This window comes from Nematolebias whitei, chromosome 19, assembly GCF_014905685.2.
Source record: "Nematolebias whitei isolate Nwh7 chromosome 19, NemWhi1, whole genome shotgun sequence".
Lineage (NCBI taxonomy): Eukaryota > Metazoa > Chordata > Actinopteri > Cyprinodontiformes > Rivulidae > Nematolebias > Nematolebias whitei.
The window spans coordinates 29,995,337-30,006,050 of record NC_056516.1 but is presented as its reverse complement, the minus strand read 5'-3'; the positions used below and the strand labels follow the sequence as shown (position 1 = coordinate 30,006,050).

The following is a 10,714-nucleotide window of genomic DNA, read 5'->3' as shown; positions in this document are numbered from 1 at the left end:
ATCTGAGGAGCAAACTGCTTTGAATTTAACTCCATCACAGAACTCTCATCTTGAGCAAGCATGAAGGCGACAGTGGAAAGGAAAAACTCCCTCATGAGGAAGAAACCTTCAGCAGAACCAGGCTCAGGACAAGTGATCATCTGCTTCGACCGGCTGGGTTTGAGAGGACAAGAAGGAGGAACAGATACACAATGGCAGCTCAAGAATCACATTTTCAGATAGAAATGGTATCAAATGAAAACTATTCAATTTTAACAATTCATTTAAAGACATGAGGTCAATTTGTCCTCCAGTAGTCTAAGTCTATAGCAGCATAACAAGCCAACACTAACTATAGGATTTATCAAAAATTAAAGTCTTAAGCCCAGTCTTAATACTGGACAATGTGTCAGCCTCATGGACAGAAACTGGAAGTTGGTTCCACAAGAGAGGAGCCTGATAACTGAAAGATCTTTCTCCCATTCTGCTTTTGGAAACTCTAGGAACTGTGAGTAAACCTGCAGTCTGAGAGCGAAGTGCTCTGTTGGGAAAATATGCAACAATAAGATCTCAACTATAAGATGGAGCTAGGTCGTTGACAGCTTTGTTGCTTAGAAGTAAGATTTTGAATTAAATTCTGGATTTGACAGGGAGCCACTGGAGAGAAGCTAAAACTGGAGAGATATGACCTCTCCTACTAACTCCAGTTAAGACTCTGGCAGCAGCATATCAGACACACATCAGATCTACTGAGTTTGATGCAACAATAGACCTTTACCAGAAAGGGAAAATGACGAGCCGGGTGAAGATGAAAACTGCAGCAAACGTAAAGAAGATGAAGTTGCAGGTTCTTCTCCAGCGTGCATAGTTGAACATTTTGGCTAACTAGAATTAAAAGCAAAAAAGAAAAGATTACAGTCTTAATTTTTGTTCTCAATGCTCTCATTAAGCTGCTTATCAAAACTAAAGACCAGAGGGAGATGCTACAATGCAAACTGAGAAGAAAATGACTAATCAGAGAACTACTATCATCCTACACAGACAAACTTATCAGTCAAACACCCTGCAAGTATTTACTGCAGGAAAAAACTTTTTAAAACAGTTGTACCTCCATCAGATAGTCCGAGGCGTCGTGCACTAGCATGATCAAAGTCCCGGTCCGGGTGTAGTTGACCATCCAGGAGAAACTGATGAGGAGGATGGTGGCCACGTGGTGAACTATTTGCTCCTTGAAATCCTTCGCAGGTGGAAAAAAAAAAAAAAGGTAAAAATCCACATTTACTCGTGCTTGGACACTTATTGATCAAGCAGCAAAGATCAGTCACTAATCAACTATTGTTGATTAGTGACTGATCTTTCAGTCACTAATCAACTGATCTTTGCTGCTTTAATAAATAATTTACTCTTTTGATCAAAGCAGGTTACATAGTTTCAAGGCTGCAATAATTAAATCTAATTAATGAATGCAGCGTTTTAAACGAGGATCATTTTATGGTGAGAATTGACAGTTATAGTTCATGTGGGCAAACATCTAACACAGGGCTATTCAACTGGTGGCCCGGGGGCCAAATCAGGCCCATGGATGAACTCAGTTTGGTCCACCACTGAGTACATTTTTAAATAAAACTAGATTTTAAACCGTAAAACAAACTTACTAAATGACAATAACTGCTGGATGTCCAGTCCCTGAGCCCTTGGATTTCAGTAATTGTGCCCCCCTGAGCAATTTAGTTGAATAGCCCTGAACACCTGATCTATTAGTGGTTAAAGTGTTGTACTTCCACACCAATTTTAAGCTCAAAATCTGTCAAATTAAAAGCTATAGCCACTGTTTGTGTTTGCCAAGACTGATTAGCTGCGGTGGTCATCTTGAATCAAGTTGACTCCCAAAGGTCCAATGGTTACTTCCTGAGTGTTTCATTAAAACTCGTCCAGTGCTTCATGAGATGTTTTGCTCTGGTTCTTCAGATTAGCAGCTTGCGTTTGCTAACTTAAGTTAGAAAATGAGCTCCGGTACAGAAGCTACACAATTACTAAAACACAACAAAAACATCTTTGAAGACTGAACATGGTCTTCGTTCTGACGCAGACTGCTCCGATCAATACGTGGTGTCAATCTTTAACAGGGAAATCGATACGCAAACCTCCAACTACACCAGTGCAAGAAAACAAATCCCTTTTAGGCAAATCATTTTTATTGAAAAGTTTGATTCTTTTATATGATTAAAAAAAAAAAAAAAGTAAGGTTTAGAGAAACCGTGGTGTCACTCACCTTCCGTTTGACGTCTGATGCTACACTACAAACAAGTGACAAATAGAAGCCCAACTCGATCATGTAGTACCAGTACTGTGAAGGTAACAGGGGCTGAAAAATGAGAAAAGAAAGAAAACACCCACCGTTTAATTCAGAACTTTAGTGGAAACATTATGTTGGACACAAATGACATCTAATAAGTAATTTGTTACCATTTTTGGGAAGTCTTGCCACATTTGCTTCATATCATAAAACCAGGGTTTCTAAGAGGAAACACATTGTTTTAACAGTCATAGCAACACAACAGTAGTGCAAATCAGCAATAAAAACATGAAAAACTGCCTTTACATGAAAAGAAACAGAATACAAATGTTAAACTATATTTACATCTTCTGTGCTTTTGCTCAGCACATGCACAAACAAAATGTAGTTCACATAAACAGGTTAGGTTTTAATTTTTTTTTTTTTTTTATTCATGCACCTGTTTAAATTCATTATGAGTTCTCTCAAATCAGAACAGGTTTGAAACGTGAATACTTTGACCCATATTTGGCTGAAAGAGATTTTAGCTAGCCTTCACCAAATATCTGGCAGGATGTTTAACTGTGTTTTTATTTTTTTACGGATTAGACGAGATTATTGTAATCTTTTCCTGGAGCAGCTTAGATTTAAACCATGTCCAAGCATTTCCAGAAGGATCACTACGAAAATCTACCGTTAGGCCTCAATTTTTATGACTTTTTGTCGCTGGCGTCTGTTAAAAACTGTTTCGATCTGCAGTTGATGGTTTTAAAAGATGATTTATTTATTTTTTTGGTAGTCTACCGTCTTTACAAAGTCTAAATCTGAATCAAAATCAAGATTTATTGGCCTAATGTGTAAATAATACTCTGAATTTATCTCCAGCTGGTATTGCCTAAGTAGGAACACTGCAAAATAGTTTTTAAAAGGCAGCGAAATAAAGCTACAGGGCATGATGCTACCACCACTATGCTTTACAGCAGGTGAAGTAGTTTGAGATTTTATTGTCTCACTTTTGCTCTACAGACAAAACTCTGATCGTGGAGGCCAAAACGCTCCATATTTGTCTCGTCTCATTACAAACCGTCTCCCAGCAGGCCGCTTTCAGCCCGTAAAGTCAGCTGTAAATTGAAATCGACCGTCAGCGGGTTAAAACTTGCAGCGGAGATAAAAATAAGATGCTCGCTCAGACATGTTTTGAGCCCTCTGGACTTTCACTTGAACAGTTTTGTGTGCCAAGCCCTCGAGAACTGTCAGTCATGTTTTTATAAAGAAATAAAACAGCTTCAGTACATCCCAGTCGCTTATAAAAAGTTGCGAGGTCTCGACAAATCAAAGCAAATGTTGCTCTGAGTGTGACTTCTGACCACAAAACAAACGCGCGGGAAGCAATTATTTTGGGTTTTCTCTAAATTAAGGTCCAATTAAATCCCCATTTTTGATTTTTACACAATATTTTTATAGTAAACATCTTCTGATCTGCAGTACTCACATCAATAAGGACTGCCAGGCCAGCAAAGAAAGCAAAAAAGTAAAATATAAACCTCCAACTGTAAGAGAACACAAACCCATCATAGAAAGAAAAAACATTGTAGTAAACTTCGATTTGATAAAACATAAAATTGGGAACTTGTTCTGGTTAAATAAACAATGTTTACATAATTGTACAAAGCTTTTAGGTTTCAGGAAAAACAAGCAAAAAAAAAAATTCAACCATCTTGATGGTTCTAAACTTTAAACTAGCCAATTTGTGCCTTTAAGGATTACAACTACTGCATTTAAACCTGTTAGGTCTTAAAAAAAGTCATTATAAACCCCTCCCTTCAGAGCTGGGGGGACTGGGTTTAGGCCTTTTGTGTGTTTTATGTTTGGCGCCAAATGTCACTTTGCAACAGCTTCTTCTGAGAAACTTTTACTCAAGTTTTCTGGGTGTGGTTGGCCTGAAAATGGGGGTCAAGATTTATAAATCATTACGAGTGACCTGCAAAACAATTTAACACAAAACAATTCAACTAGGATGTGTCGCAGCTCGTACAAGAGCAGGCTCAATGCCTCAATCTTCTCTTATTGTTTATCAAATATGATTTAATCAGTTTTAATCAGCACACAGCTGTGAAATCTTGTGAACGCATTAATGCACAAGCCTGGCAAAGAATGTTTAATTTCTGCACATGCATTATGACCTCCAGAAAATCCTGTCTGAGCTTAAACTACGTCAAAAGAGTTCAAGATGATACCAGAAATTATTAAAAAATAAAAAAAATATGAAAAATGCATAGGCTCAGTATTCTTTGAAGGATGCACATAGCACAAGTTTTAAATCAAGATGGCCGCCACAGCCACATCAGATGTGTTTATAATCAGATTCTCTGTTGAGGATGACTCTCAGCTACCACCACACCAAATTTTAGCTCAAGGTCAGTAAAACCGGCAGAGGTATAGCCGTGTTTGTGATTGCTAAGGTCACTTAGTTTAGGCGGACATCTTGAATGGGATTGAACCCAAAAGTTAATCAGATGCAGATGTGCATCCAGCGATTAATTCCGCCGAGTTTCATTAAAATCTGTCCTGCAGTTTACAAGATATTTTGCCAAAATGACAGACAAACAAACATGCGCACACATACGAGCACAGCCATCATCGTTCCAGCGTTGGGCGAAACTGAACTGGGTGATTGGCTAAGGATCAAACCTACCTTGCTTCCTGGAACTTTTTGAGCTTGCTGGGCCGGTCCTGGTTCCTCCTGCATCTGAACCACCTCTGGACCTGACGCACTGAACAACCCGTCCGTCTACTTAAATTCTCTATGGCGCTCTAACAACAAAAGGGCGAGACAATGAAAGGCGAGACAATAAAGAAAGTCAGCGTCTTGAAATTAGTCTTGTCTACTGCATTCTGCAGATTCAGGAGGAAAGGCACAAAAAAAAATCTATATTTTTATCAATCTGACCTCAAACATGAAGACTTACACTTAAAAAATGTCAAAAGATGTTTGTGTTTGCAGTGTGTACCTGTTCAGGATGCTTTGATTTGGTGCTGAAATGTTTCTCCAGGGTGGGATTTAAAGGAGCCTGAACGAGTTGTTTGTCTTTCACTCCCAGCACTGAGGCCAAAGGAAGCCCGACTGTCCTAGAACGTGGACAAACCCTTTAGATTTACTAGAATAAGACATGTAAACATAGACTGAAAGTTAAGATGATACACACCACTGCTTAAAAAAAACAAGACTCACTGCTCAAATATTTGTCTAACACCTAGGAAGCAGAGAGCGACGGGTACGGTGGCCCAGAGGTCCCACGTTTTGGGGAAGACGTTGCCATCAGCATTGTTTAAGTCAGCCCAGCCAAAACCTTCAGGGAACCAAATCCAGTCAGCCCATATCAGCTCACGCAACCTAGATAACATCCTACAGACAAAAACAGGAAAAGAATTAGTTTTCCTGCTCAGATTTCCACATGGATCCATCAAGAACTCCCAACTGAGCCGTGACGATAGAGCAAGAAGGACAGAGCCAAGAAACACCGGCTGCGGGTTTCTAACCTAAAGGATACTGTATCAGTGTCGAGAAAAGGGACTGATCCAACGCAGCAAACAAAGAAATCAAAACCCTTAAAGAATTTAATCAGGACTCCGTGATAAGCTCCGATGTTTCAGCCATGTCTCGTTCTTCAAAAAGCATTAAACGTCTCTGCAGCTGGATTCATATTTACTCAAGAAGGTGCGCAGCAAAATAAATACAATCTGCCTGCGAAGGATGATTGTGTTTATTTTAATGTTTCAGCCCATGTCTGAGTGTGTTTGTCTGGCTGTTACCAATCAATCTCACAGGCTAATCACTGGATGTATATCTCGTTAGTGATTTGCAGCAGGCGTCTCTTTAGGAGCATTTAACGTTCAGAGGTTATCTGTAGCTTGATTAGCTTAACGGAGTAAAATCCTTGAACGGCTCCGTCGCCGTTTTTGTCGTGAGCTGGTACGCTCGAGAGCTCGTTTGGTTCATACTTCATGCTTCAGTAGAGCCATTCAATTTTGAATGACAGCGACATCATCACACACGCTGTACGTCAGGGGTCGTAAAATGTGTGGCAGGTGCTAAATAATTTATTTTAAAATTTAAAAAATCCATGCCGATCGTGCGGCTCATCCAATCAATCAGCCAATTGTGTGTCATGTCCAATCTTATTTTGAAAAACCGCGATAGAGCAAGTCTGTGATGAATCGTGAAGTAGAGAGGGACTACTGTGTAGCAAAACGAGTAAACAGCAAACGTCTCCGGAGAGAGCATGTTGGGAAAAAGGAAAACGCCTACAGCTGAGGCAGCAGAAGTCTCCACAACTACCACCAAACAAAAAGCTGCATTTAAACTAAATTATGGGTTAAATTATGGCTTAATCTCAACAGGTGAGCCACGCATTGTGTGAGATGTGACGACCAGCTCTGCTTCAACACATGGAGACTAAACACTTCAAAGAAGAGCTTTTGGAGTTTTATGTAAGCGGGGAAAAATAAAATATAAATACGAGGATCAGAAACAATTACTAAAGGACGCCACTTCATTAAACGCGTGTGCGTATTCAGTGGCTAACTGCATAGGTAAGGCATCGTAGAATATTAAATCAGGTCTCTCTTGTAAATGAGTCCTGGAGGCTCAATGGGATTTACCTGTCTAAATAAAGGTTGAATGTATTAATTTGACCACCTAATAATAATATAAATGATATTACAGGGCAGCATGGTTACACAGTTGGTAAAGCCGCTGCCTCTCAGCGAGAAGGATGCTGGGAGTGGGTGGGGGACCATTATGGGTGGAGTTTGCATGTTCACACCGTGCATGAGTGGGTTTTCCTCTGGTACTCCAGTTTCCTCCCACAGAACAAAAACATACATGTTAGGCTGATTGGTTACTATGGTTACTAAACTGTCCTTAGGTGTGAGCGAGAGTGTGAATGGTTGTTTGTCTCGTTTGTCTCCGTGTCCTTGAGAAGCCTGTCATGATAACTAAATTTTGTTGGGTGATTAATTGTCTCAGAAATTATTGCAATAAACGATAATATTGTTTGAAATTTGACAATAATTAGTAATTACTGTCAAATTTAAGAATAAATTTTTTATTTGTTTTGCATGTAGTACCTTTTTTCGACCACTGGATGGCAGTATAAGACAGTTTGAACTGAAGGATGGATAGTGAGGGAGCGAGTAGTGTGTCTCTAAGAAAAATGGGAGGGAGGCCCCTTGACATGACATGGGCTGTCTCTCTTCAGTTCTCAAAATGGTGGACGCTCAGTGTGGTTTGAGCTCTTTAGCGTCGCATTTTTCACACAAAAACTTTAAATAAAAAAATAAAAAAAACAGTAAACGAATTCTCAGCTTCTTTTTTAGAGAAAAACTACTTTTTACACAAAGGCACAGGTTTCAACCGTGAATTTTGGAGCTTCGACAAGACGGAGGTTTTTTCCACGAGGTCGGCCTGTTAGCTTAGCTCGTAGCTTAGCTTCTCAGCTTAGCTGCTTTTAACGATCCAAAAACGCGATTTTGGATCGTTAAAACAGATTTTAAAGAGAAAGGGAGGGGTCAGTGAAGAGCACCGGAGTTGAGCCTTTTGTCATCCAGTGTCTTCAGTAGAAAGAGAGACACGAAGAAACGATAAAGCTGATAAATGAAAATGAGGTTAATAATTTAAATTTATCATTCAATTAACTGGTTTACTGCGACAGGCCTAGTCCTCGATGGACTGGAGACCTGTCCAGGGTGTCCCCCGCCTCTCGCACAGTGATAGCTGCATATGGGCACCAGTGACCCCCGCGACCCGAAAAAGAAGCAGCAGGTAAAGATAATGGATGAACATTACAAAATACGATTGTGTTTATGCATGTGAGCTTTTCTCACACACCGTCGCCGGTCCGTGAGAAAACTGTCTTGCATAAAACCGGTCGGCGGTGCCAAAAAGGTTTCGGTTTCGTTAAGTGTTTGTGAACACTGTGTGCAGCGAGTTCAGGGATGAAAGCAGCAGTGACATTTTTCTGTCGTTAAGAGTTAATACTGAGGATTATGAAGGTTCAGAAACGCAACAACCGGATATCAGAAATGTTGTTATCCGTGTCTGCCATTCATCCATTCACTGCAACTTCCTCCCAGAGCTGACAGGTGTGAGGAGCTGACGCTTCCACCGAGATACAAAAAAACAGCTCACAGCAAGGCGTACTTAAACAACGGAAGTAATAGTTTGCACAAAGACTGTCTGGGCGTCACAAATTGTCAGTGTGGATGGAAGTCTGCCAGCAGCACGGAGAAGGACCAGAATAAACAGCTTCTATTACACATTTAACCTTTATTCTTTGTTTTATACGATGATCCATCAAACCATCTAAGCTTTTAGTTTTTGCACAATGTCCTCACGAATGAAAAACTAGATGAAATCTTCAGTTTAAATTTCAGATCTCCACCCAAAGTTGTGCCTCGGTATTTGTAAAATTATAGTAGTTTTACTGTTTGTTTTGACAGATTAACCGGACGGCCAGCTTGAATGAAGTGGACTCCAAACGTTAAAGCTGTTGGAGAGAAACATACAACGACTATTCTCCGAGAATTTTATTAAAACTCGTCCAGTGGTTCTTGAGATTTTCTGGTAAGAGACGCACACACGGGCAGATAACGTTATCAGTCGTGATAATGAGGGCAGTAAAAAGATTAGAGAAGTTGGAAACGCTGCGTTAAAGATTGTAGCATCAATCCAGACAGCCGAACGTTTCTGATAATCCACCTCATAGCCAAAATAATCCAAAACATCAATTTTGATTACCTTGGATGCGATAAAACCCGCTGTTTTTAAAATTTACAGATAATCTGTGACAGAGCGCGTTAATCCACTGTGACACATTAAAGACAGACAAATTGGACTGTTCCGGTCAGAATTAGAATCTCCTCTAAGCGACAATTGATCCTTCTTACCCCAAAATTTATCCTAATGCACCATTTAAAAATAAAATATAGAAGTTAGAGTAACTGAAAAAATTAAACTTACAAAAGATCTGATCTTATTAAATATTGTTTCCGGAGAACTAGAATTTCTTACCGGCTATTAAGATGTTTTATAATATTCTTTGAACATGAACCACTTTGTCATTCTATATCATTCAGTATATTTGTGTGGGTGAAGTAAATTCAAAATAAATGTTAAAGAAGTGACAGGAATAAAACACAATCTGTAACAAATGAGCACAATATATAAAAAGAAAACCAATTTACAGTCAACAGTTCTTGTAAAATCACTATGATGCTACAAAAAAATAGTTTTTACGTGCTCGTCACAGAGTTATTTTTTGGCATTTTTATAAATGAAAATAAAGAACTGGGGTAAAAAAAATAACTTTGCAATGCAAAAACCTTTACATTATAACTTTAAATACGCATTAAAATATTAGAAGCAAATCATAATAACATGGAGAAATTCAAACCTTAAACTATAAAATGTGCAAATGAATATGGTTGACCCTTTCTTCCCTCTTGAATTAACGAACAGGATGAGATTAGATGAAAATAAAAAGTTGTGCAGATTAAAATTTGGCTCAGGGAGCGGCAGAGTGCGCATGCGCGGAGCAAAATCGGGTGTCGCCGAACTAACTATATTTATTTATTTGTTTATTTTGGTGAAAGAGTTGTGTACCAGTGAAACAAAGTAAGGTTGAGTTGTTCAAAAAGAGACTGCACACCTAACCAGCGTCTCTCAGAGTACGAGGAGAGACATTTGACTGGCGACACTTGTTTTTCCCATCAAACGTAGCTTAATTAGCTACATGCTCTGCACCACGGAGGCGCTAAAAAGTATAAACTTTTTTACACTTTTACGTTCTTTAACAGGCAGGTGCGTTTCTAAACAAACTCCCACACAAAGACACGATGAGAACGACTCCTTCAAAAGTAAACAGTAAAAGTTTCGTGTAACTATAGTCGTCCGGGGAGCCCTTACCTGTCGCCTCGTCTCGTTGCAGCTGGGAGTAAAGATGTCGTCTTTCAGACCTGCTCACCAACTCTCCGATAAAAAAAAAAAGGCGAAACGTCGTCCCGCTGTCTCTGATTCAAACGTGAGCAAATTAAGTTCGGTTCCTGTAAGTTCGGCTGCGGGTACACCGGAACCTCCCAGTGAGTGTTTCTAATGCAAGCTACAAGGATAGCAAGAGGGCAGGTCAGTGACGTCTGTCTATGAGGGGCGATTAATGCCGCGCAGGTGGGATTTTTTTTTATCTTTCATAGGATAAATCTGGTGAATCCGGTTCACTTTATTGACCCCGGTGGTTAACCGGAATCACAGTACAGCGGTTTTCATGTTGACTCTGTTCATAGCAGGCGGTCTGTGCATGTGTATGACGGTTTGCATAATTTGTGCAGCTGTATTGGTTCTCAAACTAGGGGCCCCGGACCCCCAGGGGTCCGCGAGCCGGTGCTTGGTGGTCCAAAAAAAAA

At 39.8% G+C, this 10,714-nt stretch overlaps 1 protein-coding gene across 1 annotated transcript; it reads right to left on the bottom strand.

The window, feature by feature from the left end:
* Window positions 1-753: 753 nt before the first annotated feature.
* Window positions 754-10,279, bottom strand: cers2a (ceramide synthase 2a). Its single transcript, XM_037692748.1, has 9 exons — window positions 10,221-10,279; window positions 5,487-5,660; window positions 5,266-5,383; window positions 4,950-5,068; window positions 3,747-3,804; window positions 2,446-2,496; window positions 2,252-2,344; window positions 1,088-1,216; window positions 754-864 (listed from the first exon to the last, which is right to left on the bottom strand). The coding sequence occupies exons 2-9, from the start codon at window positions 5,657-5,659 to the stop codon at window positions 754-756; spliced, it is 852 nt and encodes a 283-aa protein (XP_037548676.1). The 5' UTR covers window position 5,660; window positions 10,221-10,279.
* Window positions 10,280-10,714: the final 435 nt, after the last annotated feature.

Bases quoted from the DNA above. Each gene is read 5' to 3' on its own strand.
- cers2a (XM_037692748.1), bottom strand. From the start codon at position 5,659: ATGTTATCTAGGTTGCGTGAGCTGATATGGGCTGACTGGATTTGGTTC. The intron at 5,069-5,265 runs GTACACACTGCA...TTTTGTTGTTAG, and splicing joins AATCAAAGCATCCTGAACAG to AGCGCCATAGAGAATTTAAG. The intron at 3,805-4,949 runs GTAGGTTTGATC...GTTCTCTTACAG, and splicing joins AAAAAGTTCCAGGAAGCAAG to TTGGAGGTTTATATTTTACT.